General features: G+C 46.8%; 1 protein-coding gene across 3 annotated transcripts; it reads left to right on the plus strand.

The window, feature by feature from the left end:
- The first annotated feature begins 747 nt into the window (after positions 1-747).
- PHT4;6 (phosphate transporter 4;6) lies at positions 748-22,292 on the plus strand. 3 transcript variants are annotated; one of them, XM_087391050.1, is made up of 3 exons: positions 748-2,898; positions 3,040-3,098; positions 22,096-22,292. In XM_087391050.1, exon 1 carries the CDS (start codon positions 1,143-1,145, stop codon positions 2,532-2,534), a length of 1,392 nt encoding a protein of 463 aa, XP_087247176.1. In that variant the 5' UTR covers positions 748-1,142; the 3' UTR covers positions 2,535-2,898; positions 3,040-3,098; positions 22,096-22,292. The 3 variants fall into 3 exon arrangements, with proteins under 3 accessions (XP_087247176.1, XP_087247174.1, XP_087247173.1); XM_087391048.1 differs by having other exon boundaries at positions 748-3,308; XM_087391047.1 differs by having other exon boundaries at positions 748-3,098.
- The last annotated feature ends 237 nt before the right edge of the window (positions 22,293-22,529 follow it).

Genomic DNA, 22,529 nt, shown 5'->3' on the forward strand with positions numbered 1-22,529 from the left:
TGGGATAGAGAGAGAGAGAGAGAGAGAGGGGGGGGGGGAGATAGGGAGCCTAGCAGCCTAACGGTTGTCTTATTATATTGCTATGGGCTCCATCGAGTTGATAAACATAGAATTGCTATTTCTCTTTTTGGTTGTCATTCCTTTTGTGTCAATCGTTATTATGTTCTAAGATAGTGCATGGATTATTGCCAACATAGAACTCTTATTTTCCTTTGACAAACTGAGATGTTGCTTGCTTTGACCGAGAATTCTAGCAAACTTACAATGGAGATATATATATATATATATATAGATAGATAGATAGATAGAGAGAGAGAGAGAGAGAGAGAGAGAGAGAGAGAGAGAGAGAGAGAGATTAGTGCATGTGCGTGTGCATCATGAGGGACACAATCAAAGGAAGAGAGAGAGAGAGAGAGAGAGAGAGAGAGAGAGAGCATTTATGTGTGTGCAAGAAGGGGGGTGGGTGTTGTGCGAATGCTTTGCCTCTCTTCTAACTGAATAGTTCAGTAAAACTGAGCATAGAGCCAAGCCAAGTGGTGCCTATGCTGGAGGATTTTGAAACTTGAAATTCTATTGCTGAAAATTACAAAAATTTTAAAATCTCACTTTGAGACCCAGCGGAGCGGGTCTTTAACCCGTCGTAGACGGGTCATGCTACTCGTAAAGATCAATGCCTATAATCACGACACATGGCTTAACGAGAAAACGAAAACTTCCTTCTAGGCTGCATACCATAACTCATTTGATTTTGTGGTCTGCACTGTGCACGCTCGACCCATCTCGATTCTCAAGTTCATTTTCTTGAGATGACTTGCGTCAGCCTGGCTATACTTTGGAGGTGACAGTGTCATTCCAAAACTCTGCAGCCAGAAGATCCGTTTGTGCAGCTTAAAAGTCCAGTCAGTTTAGGGATGTTTTAGTGGATTCTTTTGTGAACATCTCCAAGATGGAAGTAGAGATGAGCAAACAGAGAGCGATCGATCGATCGATCGTTTCTGTTTGATGGTCAGGCAGAAATGCTGAGCTAAATTTGTGGTGTTCGGTGGGCGTGCATAACAGAGGCAGTCACTGCGGAAGCAAAGAACTCCATCTCTTCTCTGGATCATAGGGAGTTGAGGAATCAGCGCAAGGAAGCTTTGGCAATGGGTGCTGCGGCGGGGGGAGAGTGGCGACCCTGGTGGTTGCGCTACCGAGCAGCGTTACCGCAACGCTACACTATGGTGGCGCTGATGCTCATGTGCACCTGCGTCTGCTACATGGAGAGGGTGGGCTTCTCGCTGGCCTACACAGCGGCAGCAGCAGAAGTGGGCGTCGATGAGCGCACCAAGGGCGCAATTCTGTCGGCCTTCTTCTACGGCTACGTTCTGTCTCAAATTCCAGGAGGCTGGGCTGCTCAGCGCATCGGCGCCCGTCCTGTGCTGCTCATCTCTTTTCTGCTCTGGTCTGTGGTTTGCGCCCTCACTCCCCCCAGCCCCTCCGCCCTTGCTCCCGTCGCCTCCGCCCGATTCCTTGTGGGTTTAGCTCAGGGATTCATCTTCCCTGCCATCCACACCGTGCTCGCTCAATGGATCCCCCCCCACCAGCGCTCTCGAGCCGTCTCCCTCACTACCTCCGGCATGTACCTCGGAGCTGCCTTGGCCATGGTCTGCCTCCCCCCCCTCCTCCGACTCTCTGGCCCCCGCCCTCTCTTCCTTGCCGTCGCCGCCCTCGGCTTCTCCTGGTCTTTCCTCTGGCTCACCCTCTCCTCCGATCCCCCCCGCTCCGAGCTCCCCAAGGCCTCCTCTGCTGGTTTTGGCCTCCCCTCCCAGCATGCCCTCCTCCCTCTCTCCGCCCATGACCGTAAACCCTTACAACCCAAACCTTCTTATGGTAGAACCCCATTCGATTATCCCATCCCGTGGCGCCGCATCCTCTGTAGCCCCCCTGTCTGGGCCATAGTTGTGAACAACTTCACCTTCCACTACGCTCTCTACGTCCTCATGAACTGGCTCCCGACCTACTTCACTCGTGGATTGGGCGTCAGCATCGAAGACCTCGGCTTCTCCAAGGCGGTTCCTTACCTCAACATGTTCCTGTGCTCCAATGTGGGCGGGGTCATCGCTGATTACCTGATCATTCAAAGGATTTTGTCTGTAACGTCCACTAGGAAAGTTTTGAATACTGGTGGATTTGTGGCTGCCGCCGTGGCCTTGTTCGTGATGCCAGCAGTGAGGTCCCCGACAGCTGCTGTTTTCCTGGCATCAATAAGTCTAGGCCTTTGTGCCTTGTCTCGTGCAGGTTTTGCAGTGAATCACATGGACATAGCTCCTCGCTATGCAGGAATCGTCATGGGCATATCAAATACAGCAGGGACGGTGGCAGGCATTGTGGGGGTGGGGCTGACAGGCTGGATTCTCGAAGCTGCAAAGGCTAAGGATTTGCAAATTTCGGATCCCCGTAGCTGGACCATGGTTTTTGCTACTCCTGCTCTTCTGTGCATATTCAGTGCTGTCATATTCTTGGCCTTTGCCACAGGGGAAAGGGTGTTTGAGTGAGGTGGATCAGAAGGCATAGCTTACTCAAAGCCCGCAAACCTCATGCGTATAGAATTACCACCAATAGCCCCGGATCAAAGGGTACATTGAAGATGACTACATCCAAAAGCGACATTGGGATCTAAACGTTTTCGTCATCGGCCATTTTTACCATGGCTCAACATACAATTTCGCCATACGTGATTGCAATATCACTTCTTCCCTTTTTTTTGGGCACCAGGAGAAAAACTCCCTATTTATCCTCTGTTATGTTGTTGGCTGATGCTAAACATTTTTGACAACTTGATGTTCATTCAGGAGACTGGATTTCTTCCTATTTTCATATGGACAGCTTGGACATTTTTAAACTGAAGATCCTTGGAAGGTGCCGGTCCTGATGATACTTAACAAGTAACAGTGGGATTTGTTTTTGGTTTTCAGCTATCTCCAATTCACTCTTTGCTGGTTTTCATTCTGGTTCCTATGCCCCTGACTGAACGTTATCGATGCATCTCCGGACTTGCAGCAGGGCACATTTTACCTAGACCAGAATGCACAATTTTGTGAACGCGGCTCATCAAGTGGGTATGTGAAGTGTTCTTTTGAGAATATATTCTTAGTCTGAGCGTTATCATATTCTTTGGCTGTGCTCTAGGGTAAAGGGTGCTGGACTGGAAACTTAGCATGTTGACCTGTTTGTAAGTGCATGAACATTAAGGTCGAGATTTCGTGTGTAGCCCTCTCTACCTGAAAATACGAGTAGATCATGCTAGCTGCCTCTACAAAAGAGAACTGGTAAAGTGTTCTGAAACTTTTGTCTTTTCTATGTTCACCATAGGCGCATTTTGCTCCTTTTTGTGCGAGTGTGAAAAGTGGATCACATTGTCTGCCTAATCTAAAGCTGTCCTCCCAATTCGTGGGATCAAATATCCCATCTTCTTATACATAATCCAGAACCATTTGTTCTAGCTTGTCTATGCATAGACCAAACAAAGTGGGGGAGAATGATTCAGGCACAGTCTTAGGTGATCATTTTTGTATGGAAGGTGTCATATCCTACCATACCTGTTGGAAAAATCCTCTCATGGGGGGCTCACATTGTTCTAAGATTATGGAGGGTTGAATGATCTTTTGAGTTTATTTGCTGGTGGCCTACTACAACGTGGTTTCTTGAGGATTGATTGGTGCAATGACGTGGAGCTCTTGGCTGGCGAATGCTTCACGTGTTTTCTATGGCTGACGGCTCCTGCATATTTGGAGAGAGGCGGTTTCACAGGCCTTTTTGGCTGAGCTTTGTTAGTATGTTTGTGAGCTGTTCCGATGAGAGTCGGCCTTCTTATCTACTGCTGATGTAAAGCAAGCTATGCTTGCTGGTTTGGTCTGTAGGGTCCTTAGACAAGTTGCTTTGAGTCTAATTCCACAGCAACAGATTGGGTATGGGTGAGCTATGAGTTGTGAGTTCGAAGTCTTCAGTTGTTGAATTAGAATAAAGAAGCTTTCGGTCTTTTATTGAGTTGACTTTCATGACATCTCCTCTATCATTTATGTGGCGAACTGTATGAGTAAAACAAGTTTTGCAAGCTTTCTATTTCCTACATGTGATAACAGAGCACCGTCAAGATGTCCTGCAAAGGTTTTGCGTGAGGGTCCCAGTGACTGCCAGGAGAATTGTAGAGGTGATCGTTTTTCTTCACGCCAGGCCGATTAAGGAGCTATTAGGTGTCAGGATCTGAGGATCTTTGAGAAGGTATTTGGAGAACTTGAGAGTTTGCAGGGTCTGGTCTTCTAGTCAAGGTCCAACCGTGAGGAGCTCGAGTGACTCTAGTTGTTTTGATCGAAGTCATGGACACAACGATAAATCGGAGATGCAAACAACAAACAATAGTCAAATACAATGGAAAGAACTTTGCATCCTGGCAGCTTTCGACCAGACTCACTTCACAGAGAAAGGATTAAGCTGACAAATCAATTGGAGGCAGACAAGTGGCTACTTGGAAGTAGAAGAATGAAAAAGCTATCAGGATACTGGGTCTTGCATTGGATTTAGATTACTTCCACCACATCGACATAACAAAGATTGCAGCCGAGAATTGGGTAATTATGGAAGCTCGTTTTGGTATTACGATGAAGCACTCTAAAGCTGCTTTGAAGCAGGAATCGTTTAGTCTCCGGATGGGTGAATACAAGAGATTAGGCCATGTATCTTAATCATATGCAAGCGCTCCTTAGGCAATCGAATGTTCTGGTTCGATAAGTAGAAGGAGATGATGCAAAGGCCATACTTCTAACAGGGAGATAGTGCAACTCACTCTCTCTCCTGCTCACTACTATCTGAACTGAAAGAATGATGCACTCAAAACGCAATTGGAACTGTGGAGTGAGTGTGAGAACTAGAGGGAGAGGATATAGTGTGCCTCTGAAGAGGGAAAACAATAACTAAACAATGTCTGGCCCAAAGGGCTGAATACAGCTATAAAGTATGTGTGCTCAAGTATAAATGGATGCTCAAGTATGTGTGGGTGCGTGGATTTGTATGTGTGAGAGCATACTTTTATACTATGGTCTACACCCATTGTTGGGCGCTGATGACGTCAGTGGGGATGTCATAGTAGCTAGTCCCTGCTATGCGTGATGGAGTTGATGGTTTTCAATCTTACGAGTGACTATCGTGAGATTGAAACTGCACTATGTTGTGTTTTTAGAGGATGAGTTTGGGCATGTTCCTGGATTCATCTAGGTATATAAATGTCTGGTCCAGAGGGCTGAGTACAGCTATAAAGAGCAAGCACTGTGGAGGGAGAACCCTCACTACAAAAGAGAAACAGAGACTGCTACGTGTTACTGTTCTGCTGAGTACTAACTGAAGGAGGGTTGGAAGGGACTGCTAGGCTCTTGCAGACTCTCTTTCCCGGATCCAAGCTCTGAGGGCTACGGTAAAGGCTGGAACCTGTGGGAGTGGATGATGCATGAGGTCGCCAAGGGGCTGCCTTTTATAGGCGCCCATGGGCCCTAAATTGGCCACTCGCTGTCATACCCCCAATGACCAGCAGCCCAACTGCACCGACCAGCCTGCTCACGTGGTGTGACTGCTGTGTGGTAGTTGGGTACTGCTGACATCAGTGATGATGTGGCCTGACTGCGTAGCACTGTCCTGCTGCCTGTGTGGCACGTTCTGCTGCCTGCGTGGCACTGTTCTGCTTGCGTGGCAGCTGATGTGGCTGCTCTGCTGGCAATAGCCAGCATGGCCCCGGGTTGCAGATGCATGCAACATCCCCTCCTGCTGAAACTTGAACTATGGTATGGAAAAGGCCTTCTTGTATGATGCGAGGAGGTCTGGATAATCCGTGAAAAAATCCTCTTCCACCCATGGTGCCTCATGGGAGCCCCTGTGCTTGAACTTCACTGCATGCAAATCGATTGCCTGTCCCTCTCTTGAACTGATGAAGCAAGGTCTGCTCAGGCTCAACTACCTTGGCCTCATCAACAATTTCAGTGACACGACCACGATCACTCTTGGAGATTTGGACCTGCACTCAAGCACAAACAACTGATCATAGAACTAAAAGGAAAAAAGAAGGCAAGCTCACCACCCGACCATGATGCTCACAGGCCTAGGACTCCTGAGCCACAGGCTGGGCTGTTGGTACAAGCATCTACATCCAACCAGTACACAACCACCCTGGTGCCCCATATCACCAAGAGGCGCCCATAGGGCCTCAGGACTGCGTTGGGAATCCGAGCTACGCTAGAAAGCAGGTGCACGCCCGCAACACGGTCCAAGATCCAGACTAGCAAGGAAGAGCCAAGCTTGCTTTGACTTGCGAGACTGAAAACTGAACCCTTGGGCTCCTTATATAATATCAAGAACCCTAAATTGTCCGTTGCCCTTGCAATCCAACCTGAGAATTGCCTGCCTAGCCCCTAGCCTCCCCAGGCTACTTGAGCTGGTCCTGCGCGCCTAAGCACACGTCAGATATGGTCCATGCACATGACATTCGAGCTGGTGCCGGACCCACATATTGCCTGAGCCATGACACATGAAAAACGGGATGCATGGTCCATGTCGAAGGTAATTGCAACTTCATGGCCACATCATTTACAACTTTGATTATCAGAAAGGGAGCCAAAGCTTCAATGAGAGAGTGTCACGATCTGTGACGTATTCCTTTCTCTATTTCTAGACTTATGGATGGTTTGATGAATGGACACTTGTGGAAGGGTATGCCCTTTCGACGGGACACTTCCTATGAGGCACAACCCTTGCCCTTTCGATGGGACACTTCCTAATGAGGCACAACCCTTCACAAGAGACATTCTATTGAGGAGACATTTCTATTGTAATGTACCCTCTCATCAAGGGTCACACCCTTCACAAGGGGTACACACCTCTTCATGCACATACCCTTTGGAGTACACACCTTTTCATGTGTGACTCTTCACTCTCTATATAAGAGAGGCCCAATTGTATGGATGACACAACATCTACACTACAGACATTCAAGCAATACAATTATTCCTTGTTCTCTGCTATCTCAGTCTCCTTTCTGTTCCTTAGCACATTTCTAAATATAGTAAATCTAGGATTTCTTATAGTGGTATCAGAGCAAAATTCGCTCCTGCCTGTAGGAAATGCCCCCCACCTTCTAGCGCCAATCTGATACATCTCTTCCGCTAGAAGGATATTCCGTGCACATCGTGCATGGAAGAGATGGAGAGGATGAGCGTAAAAATTTTAAGTGCCAACCCTGCCTAAAGTCATCTATGGCCTCTCCATCTCCCTCACATCACAAGTTGATGTGAATGGACACGACAAAAATCGTGTCTTTTCAGGTGCTTGGGCTGTCCCAAAACCAAGGGACGCACCTTTTCCACCATCGGACACACCTTTTGATAAAGAGTCTCGACTCCTCACTCAAGGGACACACCCCATCGTGGACAAAAGGACACACCCATTCATGTAGGGACACCCCTTCTAAAAACAGGGACACACCCCTTCATGAAAAGGTGCACCTATTCCAAGGGTCAAACCCCTTCGAATAGGCACACCTTTTTAGGCACCAAGCACCTATAAAAGGGTACCTAGAGGGGTAAAAAAGAAAAAAAAAAAAACCCATCGCCTACCCTTAGGTTTACCCTAGCTACCCTAGGGTTAACTAAACCCCCAAATTAATTTTTGGGGCAACTAACCACCTTAGGCAGCCTCAACGAAAAGTCGCGGCCCCTCCTTTGCTATTCCGTACGGCCTGCACCGTACGGAACTACCCGCAGCCCTGTGCAACCCTAGCCCTAGCCGAACTGCACGCCAGCACTGCGTAGCCCTGCGCCGATCTGCACGCCAGCCCTGCGCAGCCCTGCGCAGATCTGCACGCCAGCCCTTTGCGCAGCCCTCGCCTCGCCAGCACGCCAGCCCCCTGCGCATTCATTGGCCTCGCCAGCACGTGCCCTCCCCCCCTGCGCAATCATTGGCCTCGCCAGCACGCAGCCCCCCCCCCCCCCCCCCCCTTGCGCAGTCTTTGCCAGCCAAGCCAGCCTAACTGCACAGCCCAGCCCTGCCTTCCTGCGCAGTCCAGCCCTGGGAACTGCTACGTGTTTTCACCATTGACAGCCTGCAGCCCCCCCCTTGTTTCGCCATTCTTTTCCTGCCCAATCAGCACCAGTTGCAGCCTCCTCTCGCGATGAAGACAGCCTGTTAACAGCCCGGACCAGACAAGCCTCGATCCACTCCTCGCAAACCACTGCAACATGGATCTCCGGACAGTGATTTGCAGCCTTCTTCTACGCAACAATTTGGCAAATTAAATTATTGCCAAGTGGAGTCTTTCCATTCTGCTTTTAAGGATTCTCTTGTCATTATCAAATTACAGCAAATGAAAGAATCTCCCTTAAAGCATGGAAACCCCTGGTAATTCACCCGGCATTTCAAGGACACCTCAGGCATCATCTACTACACAATATCGTGTTCAGATTGCACAACCAGCCCATTTCGGAGCTTTTGCATCGTGGGTCTTCTGTGTCACGTGCCCTCCTAGTGATTTGGACCACATTCTCTACCTTCTGCGTGAGGCACCTCAGTTACATTATTTCCTCAGCACAGTACAGGTTGTGTTTCACGAGACACGAAGATACCCAGAACCCGATATTCCTCAAGAGTTTGCTGTCCATCCTTGGAGAGAATTTTACCCCTCACCTTCGGCATCTCCAGGGTACTCTCCACCTCCTTCAGCTCCCAGATATCCTCCTCTACAGGTTGTACCTTCTCCAAGTCAGTATTTACACTCTGAAGGCACTCCCTCTCTTGGATATCCTCCATTTCCGACTGCAGCTCCCTATCCTTTCTCAGATCCGTGGACTCTGCAACCTACTCCTGTCCTCTCACGAGCAGTAACACCACTTTTGGCATCACCAGTGTTACCTCAGACAGGACCTCCTTTACCAGACTTCCACGGGTGGTTCCATCCTGCCTCGCCTGCCCCCCTCCAACATGAGCAACCTCAGGGAGCAGCCCGAATCTTCTTCCAGGAATGGTCCAAACTAGAGCGCAAGCTCGCGCTTTTCTCATAGGGATCTCCTATATGTCGCAATGCTCGCGTGAAGCCTCTCCAGAGATCAAAGAATCAAGTCCCAAAAAGACCCTTAAAGTCAACGTACAAGACGAATCACTATTGCACCTTCAAATTACCCAGCTTCAGGACAGCATTTCCGACTTGGTCCAGAAAGTTCAACAACTTCAAGATTCTCGAAGTACTACACATACAGAGGATGACGTGACACAACCAGACGACTATGCGGATTCATTCCCACCAGAGGTAGAAAACATTGAACTACGTGCACTCTACCGTTTACTTCAAGCTTCCAAAACTAAAAGACTTGACATCAAACTTCCGGAAGCCTACACTGGTCAACGCAATCGCCGAACAGTTGACCAATGGCTCGCAAAAATGCGCATGTATTTTGATACTGTTGACCTCACTGAAGGCAAAAAGATCGCCTTGGCAGCCTCCCTCCTCAAGAATACAGCTTTTCTATGGTGGCAAAGACGCTTAAAGGACGGCAAAAGTGTGTTAACATGGGAACGCTTTGAACACATGCTCCGTAAGCAGTTTATACCTTCCAATGCGGACTTCCAAGCACGTTCAAAACTCCGACAGTTGGAGCAAACGGGTTCCCTGTCTTCCTATATCTCTCAGTTCACCACATTGGTGCTGGAGATTGATGGTTTAACTGAGGATGATCGCCTTCATGCTTTCATCTCAGGCCTAAATCCCTCGTTACGCATTGATGTCCTTAAAGCAAACATCACCACCACAGATGGCGCTATTGCTTATGCAGAGCGCATTACAGATTTCCAAACTACAGGAAAGCAGAGTGCTAATCGCACACAGAAGTCTCCTCTTGCCAAAGGTGCTCGCTCTCAAGATAACACCAGGTTTCGAAAAAACTTCGGTAATGAAGGTCAGCGACAGTCTTAAGATCCTCAGAAGACTCAGAAATCATTTGCTGGATTCCAACAGAAGCACTCCTGTAAGGATCGCGCCTCTTCTTCTTCACAAAGTCATTACCGACATTCCCAACATAAAGATGCGGCCACTGACAAGAAGAACAGCTCCAGCACAAAAGGACTTTGTACCATCTGTATAGGCGACCATAGATGGTTCGATTGTCCCAAGCGACCAAAGCAAAATTCCAATATGGAACCTAGCACTTCCCAAAGAGAAGATGCTACCCCAGCACAAGACAAGAAAGGCAAAGCTGTTCGAATGGCGAATACCATCCACCTGAGCCTTGCCCGCAACCCCGAACCTTCCCTGGCCACTCAAGTACTTTGTGTTCAAGGATCGATTCGTGGAACAACGGTCACTATCCTCATCGATAGTGGCTGCTCTCATAATTTCCTAGCTAGTTCTATGGTCAACAAACTTCGGTGACCACCAGTCCTAGTCTCATGGACTATCAGATTGAACTCACAAATGGAACGACTTTCTTGTGCAACACCAGGATCAAAAACTTGTCTCTTCGCATCCAACATTATACGGACAAGTTGAATTTCGACATCATGCCTCTTTCTCGGTACGATGTCATACTTGGACAAGAGTGGCTCTACGACTATGATCCATCAATCAGTTTTCGCAGCCATACTATCCAGCTTGTCCACCAGGGAAAACTTATTGAGCTAACTGGTTCTAGGGACTCTCCTTCAACCCCAGTTGCCTCTTCCCTACAAGTAAAGAAGTGGGTTCGTAAACGCCAAGTAAAGACTTCACTTCTGTTGGTTACGGCAGTAGAGGAGACACCAACTAAGGATCCTCCTGAATACCTCAACCAACCTTTTTTCCAGCCCTACTTGGATATTTTTGCACAGGAATTGCCAAAGCAGTTACCACCTCGATGATCAGTGGATCACCCAATCGAACTTATTCCAGGTAGTAATCCACCGTCGAAACCTCCTTATCGGGTTTCTTACACTCAAAATGAAGAAATCCAAAGACAGGTCACCGAACTACTCGACAATGGTCACTTTCGGCCCAGTCGCAGTCCTTTCGGATCTCTTGTACTACTTGTGGAAAAAAAGAATAAGTCAATGCGCCTCTGCATCGACCACTGAGCCCTCAACAAGCTCACTATAAAAAACAAGTATCCATTGTCTCGCATTGATGACCTCTTCGATCAACTTCTACACGCAACACAATTCTCAAAGATTGATCTTCGTTCAAGTTATCATCAAATTCGCATACGAGAAGGCGATGAGTACAAGAGAGCTTTTCGAACAAAGTATGGACACTATGAATGTTTGGTCATGCCTTTTGGGTTAAACAATGCCCCGGCCACATTCATGACATTAATGAACGACATCTTCAGGCCTTTCCTCGATAAGTTCGTCATCGTTTACCTCGATGACATCCTCGTTTTCAGCATATCCCTACATGAGCACAAACAACATCTTCACCAAGTTTTTGAAGTTCTCCATGCAAATTCTCTCTACATCAACATTGAGAAGAGTGAGTTCTTCAAGACCCAACTCGAATATTTGGGACATGTTATTTCCGCTCAAGGCATCTCTGTGGATCCCAAGAAGGTCGAGGTAATCCGAAACTGGCCTACTCCTAAGAATGTTCATGATGTCCGCTCTTTTCTCGGATTGGCAAACTTCTACCTTACAAAGGTCTATCAGTTTTCCGAAATCGCAGCTCCTATGTCCGAATTATTGAAAAGCACAGCAGTTTTTCAGTGGCTTCCCGAAACAGAGTATAGTTTCCAACAACTCAATCAAGCACTCACTACCACACCAGTTATGGCTATTGCTGACCCAAACCTTCCGTTTGAGGTCATGACCGACGCTTCCGACATCGCTACAGGAGCAGTCTTGATGCAAGAAGGCAGAGTTATTGCTTTTGATAGCCATAAACATTCTGATATCTAAACCCGATATCCGGTTTATGATAAGGAGTTTCTTGCCATTGTACATGCTTATCGCTCTTGGAAACATTATCTCATGGGAGCCGACTCTGTGGTCAAGACAGACCATCACTCTTTAAAGTATATCTTTACTCAGCCAGTCATGAACGCTCGAGATTTGGACGACCCCGACGCTACTTGGCAATCTGATGAAGACTTACAGCAATACCGTGACATTTTACAGCAGTATTTTTAGAATTTACAGTGATATTTTCTACATCAGTTCATTATCTCCACCAGGGTCTTATTTTGAGTGGGAGGGGATGTCACGATCTGTGACGTATTCCTTTCTCTATTTCTAGACTTATGGATGGTTTGATGAATGGACACTTGTGGAAGGGTATGCCCTTTCGACGGGACACTTCCTATGAGGCACAACCCTTGCCCTTTCGATGGGACACTTCCTAATGAGGCACAACCCTTCACAAGAGACATTCAATTGAAGAGACATTTCTATTGTAATGTACCCTCTCATCAAGGGTCACACCCTTCACAAGGGGTACACACCTCTTCATGCACATACCCTTTGGAGTACACACCTTTTCATGTGTGACTCTTCACTCTCTATATAAGAGAGGCCCAATTGTATGGATGACACAACATCTACACTACAGACATTCAAGCAATACAATTATTCCTTGTTCTCTACTATCTCAGTCTCCTTTCTGTTCCTTAGCACATTTCTAAATATAGTAAATCTAGGATTTCTTATAGAGAGCTACGGGCATTCCTTCCCAATCTGCTTAAGGCGTTTCGTGATAGACACACTGCCCTTGTAACCCATGTCACGCCGGTGCTTTCTGGCTTGCGAACAGTAGGTCTCTTGGGCTTCGGCAATGCGGTCCTTTACAGACTCCATGATCTGGTCATAGGTCTCTGTGATGCAATTGGCCTCGTATATCTCGGATGTCTTGGTGAGAAGGGACTTGAATCTCTTGCCGAAAGTTGCTTCATAGGGAGTCCAACCCACACTCATTGAGGATGCCTTGAACTAGTGGTAATTACTGCTCTCAGTGGGACCGAGCATCCGCAACATAGCGCTTCAGAATGTTAAACGAGAGCTGGTTAAAACTTGTGACTCACCATCTGATTGCGGATGGAAACTGTTGGAGAAACTAAGTTTGGTACCAAAGTTGTCGAACAGGGCTCTCCAAAAGTGATTGGTGAATTTGGAATCCCTGTTGGATACAATGATATGGGGCATGCCACACATGGGATACCACCATCTGAGAAAAAGATGAGCTGCATCCTGTGCGTCGATGGTGCCCTTGCATGGAATAAGCATGACAAATTTGCTAGTCCTACCCACAATGGTCAAATGTCTACATTTACACACATACACACACTTTTTTTTTAATAGTTAAAACTTTTGATTGATTATGTTACAAGAGTAGCGACCTCAAAATGAGGCAGCCGAAATTTACATCAGCTGAAAATTTCAGTGTATGCTAGATATACATCATGATCGATGCAGTGCGTCCGCAAGCAATCAAAGAAGGATCGCTGCAGAGAACGCTTAAAAAAGCCAAACAAGGAAAATATAGGATCACCAAAGACTTTACAGTTCCTATGTGTCCATAAAGTCCAGAGTGCCCAATAGCGAACCCAAACAAAGAAAAGATGAAACTCCGGTCTGGGTGGATGAAAACCAAAGAGCCAAAAACACTTTCCAAAAGGAATAGTTAGGAATCTCGCTCGCAGGCGCTACCGAAGAAGATCAATGAACTCACGAGAACATGGACAAAACCATAATAAATGAGGCACAGTCTCGTGAGAACTCAAACATCTGTGGCAACGAGCAGGATCAATGTGTCTACAAGCCAACATCTGTCCAGATGGAAAAATGCCCAGAAGCACTCGCCAGAAGAAAACCTGTTGCCGAAGAGGAGCTTTGCAGGCCCAAAGCTGCTGTAATCTCTTTCTCCACCACATGGTTGGGCGATGCATTCGCCGAATAGAATTGCCTTTCTCTAAAACCCAAGGTTGAGGGAAAAGGATTTTATACAATGCAGGCACCGTAATCTGAGATAGCCTCAAAGGGCGAGAAGATGACCCTGGGGAAGTCAAAGTCCAATCCTCCAACCTGTCCTAAAGTTCCAAAGGAGGAATCGGAACAAAAGGCAAAAGCATATAAGCAATTTGTTGCCACAAAGCACGATAATGAGAGCCCAAGTCATATTGTGTAGCTACCAAAGAAAAAGGTAGCACAGAGCCATCATCATGAATAACATCAGCAACATAAGTGATGCCCTTAAAAGAAACAAAGTAGGAATGGCGAGGTTTTTGTAAAACCAATGGAGACGGAAAAATTGTCGATCAGTGAATGCTTTCAGCTCGCAAAGAATTACCCAGCAAAGACTGTCGACTATGCCATTCCAGATGAGAGAGGACGTGCTTCCAATCAAGAAGCAAACTGGAGACCAAAGGGTAGCCAGGCAAAGTGCCATTGATGCGACCAAATAAGAAATCCCAGTTATTGATTTGCCAGTGACCAAAGGCAGAAATATTGATATGTGTGACCATAGATCTAATCATAAGAGTCCAAGGCTGATCACCTTGTAGCAACATTTTCCCCTATGAGCAAGGATATGCCCCTGGATATTTGTGATGTCAAACCACCATGCATCTTAGGACAACAAAGTTGTAACATGCAACAGTTATCTGATCGTGCAATTCACAGCAAGACCTTCTTTAAACCTTTAGCGAGGAATGAGCGTTGTTTACCATAGAGAGAGAAAGGAGATGAGGGTAGAGAGAGAGTACAGTCGACAACCGATTGGGGCCCCCTCCTCTAATCAGGGGAGAATTTGCTTTATACTCGGAGAATTGAGAAATACAAAGAACACTCTTCAAGAGAGCACGGAACACGCTTGTGAAGAGCTCACTGTGCACACGTATAGTAGACCCAAGGACCTGAGAGGCAACACCGACCAATACCGAGACCTTGATGCTGTCCACACTGACAATGTAGGACGCTTCTGCAAGGCAAGGAAGAGGCTTGTGCTGTCTACCAGAATGCAGGGTTACTGCGTGAGTGAGAGAGTGAAAACTAGAAGTGATAGATCCTATGAGAGACCTGAGAGATGACTGAAATATAGAGCTAAGAGTGAGCTGTGTAAACTGTAAAAGAGAGCCGAGAAAGCTGAGGAAACAGTGTCCAAACCTCTCTCCATTTGCTGGTCCAAACCTCCCACTGTTGTGCTGCGTGGTCACCTTCAGATCAGGCTGAACTGATGGCCAAGGGACTGAGGCTAGAGCAGGGCCAGATCTGAGGATCTCAGGGGCTGCACAGGAGGCTGAAGTGGAGCTGTAGGAGAACTGAAGGCAGGAGCAAACTGAATGAGAAAACAGGGCAGCCAAGGGGCATTTTTATAGGGCTGGACTGAGCCAACCTAGTCTGTAAACAGACCGACTCAGTCTGTTTTACAGACTGGCTGGCCTACAACCAGCCTATAAAAAGCCCTCCCTGGCTCATTTGCCAGGGGAGTTTTTGGGCAGCCTTTGAAGGCTGCCTTCCCTGCTTACCTGTCCAGCCTTTGGGGACCCTAAAGGGACTCCTAACCTAGGCTAAGACCTAAACTATAAGATGGAAACGCTTAACCTATTGCTCTCTAGTGGGTACTAGTGAACAAGAACTGACTACTGACTTGACCTAAGGCTGAGAGACTGACCTACATAGCTTATGCTTGACTATCCCTGGACAAGGGCTCACAAAGGGGTCACAGCATACGACAAAATCTCCTATTTGGGAACTATAATGCACTTGTTGATGTAGCCACTGTGTCATCTTGCACCCAAGTGCAGGGGTGCATGTGACATGCCCTCCTCCTTAACTTGGCAGTAGGTTCATTGCTTCCAAGTAGTCCGCCAATATTTGGGGAAACTCCTGGAAAAAATATTCGTACAACCACACTGCTTCATGGGTACCTCGATCACACATCGATCACGGAACTTGGTGTAAAACTCCCGGATCCTGCGTCCTAACCCATGCTTGAATTTATGAAGAAGGATCTGTTCTTGCTGCAAAACTTCGGCTTCATCAAGAACTTTAGGTTGTTGCTCGTCAGAAATCTTTGAAAGAGGAGGTCCAAAATATGGCTTCAACCAAGCTACATGGAACACGTTGTGCATAGTCCAACTGTCTGGTAGGCGTAACTTCATTGAGACATCGTTGATCTTTTGAATAATAGGGAATGGTCTGAAGCTCCTGAAGGACAGCTTAGGGCATCGCTTGCCCACCTGCTTCAATTGTTGCTTGATAATGCGTAAATACACCCATTGACCCTCTTTATACTGGACATCTCGTCTGGATTTATTAGCTTGGCGTGTATACGATGCTCTTGAAGGATAGCTTAGGTCCGAAGCTCCTGAAGGATAGCTTAGGGCATCGCTTGCCCACCTGCTTCAATGATTGCTTGATAATGCGTAAATACACCCATTGACCCTATTTATACTGGACATCTCGTTTGGATTTATTAGCTTGGCATGTATACGATGCTTGAGCTTTGGCGATGCGGCTTTTCACGGACTCCGTAATCTCTACCATGGATTCGGTGGTTTTGTTGACTTCAAGAGATGGAGACACCATCCGGGTGAGAAGTGAGGTAAATCACCGTCCAAACGCCGCTTCATAAGGTGTGCGACCAATACTCGAAGAATAGGTATCGTTCAGAATGGCCTGCACAAGCGGAAGAAACTGCTCCCACTTTCCCTGAGCATCATGACAATATGATTTCAAAATATCAAATGCCATACCATTATACTTTTCCGTCTCGCCGTTCGATTGCGGATGGAAAGCGCTAGACATCTGCAGCTTGGTACCAAAATTATCAAACAGGGCTCGCCAAAAGTTAGACGTAAACTTGGAGTCCCTGTTGGATGTTATGGTCTTTGGCAACCCTCCAATGGGATACCAATACTTCATAAACAAACGAGCTACATCTTTAGCGTTGGCCGTTTGTTTGCAGGGAATGAGCATACAATATTTACCAAAGCGACAAATTATACGTACTTGCGGATGTTGGAAGTGGTCCCACGAAATCCATACCTATGTCGTGGAAAGGACCGTCGGGGATTGGCAATGGCATAAGTAAGCCTGGGAAGCCTTGACCTTTTGGCATATTTGACAATTCTGCACATAGGCATATACGTCCTTCCGCATCTTTGGCCAATAGAAATAGCGCTCTAGCTTCTCCAAAGTCCCGTTGATACCTCTGTGACCACCGGTAAGGGCGTCATGGGCATCATGAAGAAGCAACTGTCGTTTGTCTTTGAGTACACATAACCTTTTCTTATAGAAAAGCTAACCGTCCTCTAATGAGTAATGGCTTGGAGCAAGCGTCGTGGCTAATTGGAACTACGTGTCAAACTTTGCTGACTCCGCGTACTGTGCCTTCATGCTATCAAGATCCTTTCCTTTGATTTCGAGCACAGTGGCCTGCTCAATGGTCTAGATGGAACCTTTCCGACTGAGGGCGTCTGCAACGGGGTTGTTTTTGTCGGGAATGTACTCGATCATTCCTCCAAACTGCTGGAATATCTGACTCCACTGCTGCTGTCGATCACTCCATTGCGTACTAGGCATTGTCTGAAGCCACTTAAGGGCTTGGTGATCTGTCTTCACTGTGAAAGTCCGTCTGTATAGGAAAGGCTTCCAATGTTTTAATGCCTGGATGACACGGAGGAGCTCTTTATCATACATTGAATAGTTCTTTTCGGCATCGTTAAGCTTTCTGCTGTAGTATGCCACGGGCCTATCTTCTTGCTGTAAAACTGCCCCTATGGCGACATTGCTAGCGTCTATGATTACTAGAAATGGATCATCCCAAGAGGCGATCTTCATAACTGGTGTTGTCGTGACCAACCGTTGCAAGTTGTGGAAGGCCTGCAAAGCTTTGCATGTGACTTGAACTTTTTGTCTGCGTGTCTTTACCTCTTGAGTAAATCTGTAAGAGGGGCTCCGTATGTTGAGAAACCCTCCATGTGCGAGCTGTATGCTTGACACAAACCCACAAAGGAACGGATCTCCTGGGCCGTCGGGATAGCCCAATTTATGATAGCTTGGATCTTCTCAAGGTCCAATCGAATCCCTTGAGCACTAATGATGTAGCCCAAATATTGAATTTCCAGCAATCCGAATTCACTTTTCTTTGCGTTGAGATATAGTTGGTTATCACGTAATAACTGTAGGGCACATCGCACATCCTTAATATGCTGTCGCGGAAAGGATATCATCGAGAAAGATGAACAGGCACTTTCCAATATACTTTGCGAATACCCGGGACATCATCTTGTTGAATGTTGGTGGTGCATTCTTCAGACCAAAGGGCATGACGACGAACTCGTAATGAGCTCGCTTAGTTTGGAAAGCTGTCTTTGGGATTCAACTTAAAAAATCCGGACTTGATGGTAGCCACTCTTGAGGTCAATCTTTGAAAAAAATCTTGCACCATTGAGTCTTTCCAAGATGTACTCGATGCGGGGCATAGGAAACTTGTTGCTTACCGTAAGTTTGTTGAGTGCTTTGTAGTCGACACAGAGTCGTACAGACTTATCCTTCTTTGCCACAAATAGAATGGGTGCAACAATAGGCGAAGAAGGTCTAATAAACCCTATGCGCAGTAATTAAGACAATTGCTGCTCTAACTCCCCCTCCATAGACTTTGAAAGTCGATAAGGGAACTTACTTGGAGGTGTCGAGTTCGGAAGTAGATCGATGCGATGGTCTTCCGGTCGGTTGGAAGGTAGCTGGGGTGGCAGATCGTCGCGGAGCATGATGTCTTTGAACTCTTGAGCATGATGTCTTTGAACTCTTGGAGCGGCTTGAACTATAGTGATCTGGCACTGGACATAGACAAGTGTACACATGGCACCCTTGCAGATGGCGCGACCTGCTTGAATATGAGAGATTAATGGAATTCTTAGTATGCTTCGATCACCGCGTATCACGACGGGCTCAGGTAAACCTTCCACAATCGTGTCCTGCCGCCAATCAGGCGTCGGAACATGCTCACGGAACCACTGAATCCCGAGGATCATGTCACACCCCATCAAAGGAGTCAATATAAAATCCCGCATAAACATGGCCTTTTGAATTGAAAAAGTAAACTGGATGGTCTTATGCGTGATGTGTGTGCGCTTTTCGGCAAGCCACTTCGGACAATCCTTCTTGCCATGCCCAGCGATGTGGTGGCAATGAAAGCAGCGATGTTCTTGGTGGTACCGCTTCTGCTCGTCGGGCTGTAGATAGCCTCCCGTAATACCCGCTTTAGCCTTCTCATTCGGAGTCATCTTTGGCTTGGACTCTTTTTGACCAGAAGCCTGGCCGTCTTTCTTTTGGAACTGGTTGTCCTTTTTCTGATCCTTACTTGTTGTGTTGTTTGACTGCTGTGGGGCTTTGGAATCTTTCTGGACCTGCTTGGGCTTTCCCCCGTTCAGCATCATCTCCTGATTCTGTGCGAGAGTCAGCGCCCGCTTGTAATCCGGCGGGTCGAAGTTCCGAATGGTAAAACGTATGTTCGTGTCAAACCTCGAATGAATTGCTTCATCTTGGCGCTCTCCGTCACGCCCAACTGTTGCGCCAGTGTGATGACTGTATGTCAACATAGGCAAACCATTCTGGGAGAGACGAGCGAACTCTGTGGTTTTTCAAAATCTGTGGTTCCTCTTTCTTCCAGCGGCTTTTCTGCTTCTTTTTCCTCCAAACGTCGTTTTGTCTGGTCCAGCTGTCTTCTGCTTTCTTCCAACTGGGATAAATGTTCTTCGAGTTGCTGCAGCAGGACCCGATTCTGCTCTAGAAGTTTCGCCATCACTTCTTGAGCATTTGGCGGAAGCGTATCTTGTTGGTAGTCTTTCTCCTCTTCAAAGTCTTCGCGGTTGAAATCTTTTCCTGACCCTTCCATGGCGCTTGATTGTGTGTCCTTTTCGGATCTCAGCACAACCATACACTCGCGGTTGTCAAGCTGGATACAGACCGAAGCTCTGATACCAATGTAACATGCAACGGTTATCAGATCATGTAATTCGCAGCAAGACCTTCTTTAAACCTTTAGCGAGGAATGAGCGTTGTTTACCATAGAGAGAGAAAGGAGATGAGGGTAGAGAGAGAGTAGAGTCGACAACCGATTGGGTCCTTGCACCCACTGAGGGCCCTCTCCCCCAATCAAGGGAGAATTTGCTTTATACTCGGATAACTGAGAAATACAAAGAACACTCTTCAAGAAAGCATGGAACACGCTTCTGAAGAGCTCACTGTGCACACGTATAGCAGACCCAAGGACCTGAGAGGCAACGCCGACCAATACCGAGACCTTGATGTTGTCCACACTGACGATGTAGGACGCTTCTGCAAGGCAAGGAAGAGGCTTGTGCTGTCTACCAGAATGCAGGGTTACTGCGTGAGTGAGAGTGAAAACTAGAAGTGATAGATCCTATGAGAGAACTGAGAGATGACTGAAATATAGAGCTGAGAGTGAGCTGTGTAAACTGTAAAAGTGAGCTGAGAAAGCTGAGGAAACAGTGTCCAAACCTCTCTCCGTTTGCTGGTCCAAACCTCCAACTGTTGTGCTGCATGGTCACCTTCAGATCAGGCTGAACTGATGGCCAAGGGACTGAGGCTAGAGCAGGGCCAGTGGGGCTTCTTACTGTTGACCTGCTTGGATCCTTGACCCTTGTGCATGAGCTCTAAATTTTGAGCAAGCTCATATGCACACTCATAATCCTGTGGCCTAGAACTACGTACGTACCATCGGATGTTTGAACGCGGCCCACGGAGAACGAATTTCCCTCTAGTTTGCAACTGTATGGACACCTGAGTGAATTTGTTGGCATACTGATTCACTGTCTCGGCGTCGCCCTAGTGTAGCTCGTAGAAGTGACTCTGAAGCTTGTCCAGGTACTGGGGTGGCAGGAACCGTGATCAGATGTCTTTCACGGACTTTGTCCATCTATAGAGAGGTGCCTCCTCGTCTGCATCATGGTGGTCCTTTTGCCACTTGAGCCACCAGGTGACTGCCTCGCATGTGAGGTGCATTGATGCTATGATGTACCGCTCGTTGTCTATGTTACCGAATAAAGTTGAGCTTCCCATATTTATAGGCTGCTCAAGGTGGTCGGCCATATCCAATCTGGCTGGTCGGTGCAGCCCTAGAGAACTGACAAGGGGGTCTTCCAGTTCAGGGGGCTGCCTGCCCCCTATATAAACCCCCCTTCCCCCCCTCACTTGATCCGTCTAGAACTGAAGCCTCTCCTTACAGGCAACGCTCTAGTTTTAGGGTTTTGTCAGCAGTTTATCCCAGCCTCCTTTGTTTGTGCTCATCTTGAGCTGTGTTTTGCCCACAGTTTGTGGAAGAATAAAGTCTGAGTTTCCTCTTTATTCTTTGCTGTTCTGAGTGAGGTTGAGATCATTGTGTGTTGAGCAGAGTTGAACGTGTGAGGATTGAGTGATTGTTTCGCCCATTTTCCAATAGTCCCGTCTCCCTAGACACTCGTCTTGTTGAAGCTCTTAGTTGCAGGCTGTGCTGTTCTTTTGTACATTTTAGTTGTATTGTTATGGAACGTATGTCCACACCTGTTCCTTTCCTGCCTTGACCCACCATGATAAGTTGCTGGTAGAAACATGAGGTGATTTGCAGAAAGTTGGTTAAGTTGGCATAAAATGCAAAAACAGATCTCCAATACCCTTCACATCCCCTCTTTCCTTTTCTTTCCCTCTTCTTCCCTTGCCCTTGTTGCTTAGCTTGTGCTTTCCTTGTCTTCCACGCTTTGGATGCCACTTGCTTGAAAGAGTACAGCCTCTGTTCGGGCCTACAATATCCACTTAATCCAAATGTATCTGGTGTGGCCCTAGTTGTTTCCTTTTTAAAAGGTCATGATTGTATCCTTATAAATATTGTAGTAGCATTGTATTCTATGGGCTTATTTTTTTAAGTATAATGATGTCCAAATTTTAATATAGGTGATTGATTTATTAATTTAGTTTAAATCAGGTTCTATTGTTGGGATGTGGTTCCAGTGCAGCAAATTTTGAGCAGGCTGCCAATGTGCATTTGCACATGGCTTTTAGTTTCTTCAGCTACAGACAGTGCAATGTCTCATTCAGCTAAATCCTTGTTCTTGGTTTCACTTGCAGGAAATTTACAGAAGATGACGTATGCCAAGACGCAGCAGCAATTAAGTCTCCAAGCTTGGAACTACCTTGCATGTGAAGCCTGTTCCCTGTGTCCTTGCTTTGTAAATGGTGTTTATTTGCTGCAGGATTCTTTTATGGAAATTATTAGAGTCCTTTGTACACGTTATTCATGCATTCACATTTGGCATTACATATGATACCAGAGAGCTTTTCAAGTCATTGGTTTCAAATTGTTGATGTGAATGCTTTTCCTATCTGCTAACAAGTTTTTTAGAGGTTAGTTGACAGAGCAACTAGATACTGAGATACTCGAAAGGTAAGTACAAATTCACCATATGAAAGGACAAAGAGCGATGGCATTAATTTGTATCAAGTATTAATAGCTGATGTGGTTGCTGCGTGAGCTCGTTGTGAGATTTGGCCCGTTGCTAGGT

This window comes from Dipteris shenzhenensis, chromosome 19, assembly GCF_047967505.1.
Source record: "Dipteris shenzhenensis isolate YYH24624 ecotype China chromosome 19, Dip_SZ_1.0, whole genome shotgun sequence".
Lineage (NCBI taxonomy): Eukaryota > Viridiplantae > Streptophyta > Polypodiopsida > Gleicheniales > Dipteridaceae > Dipteris > Dipteris shenzhenensis.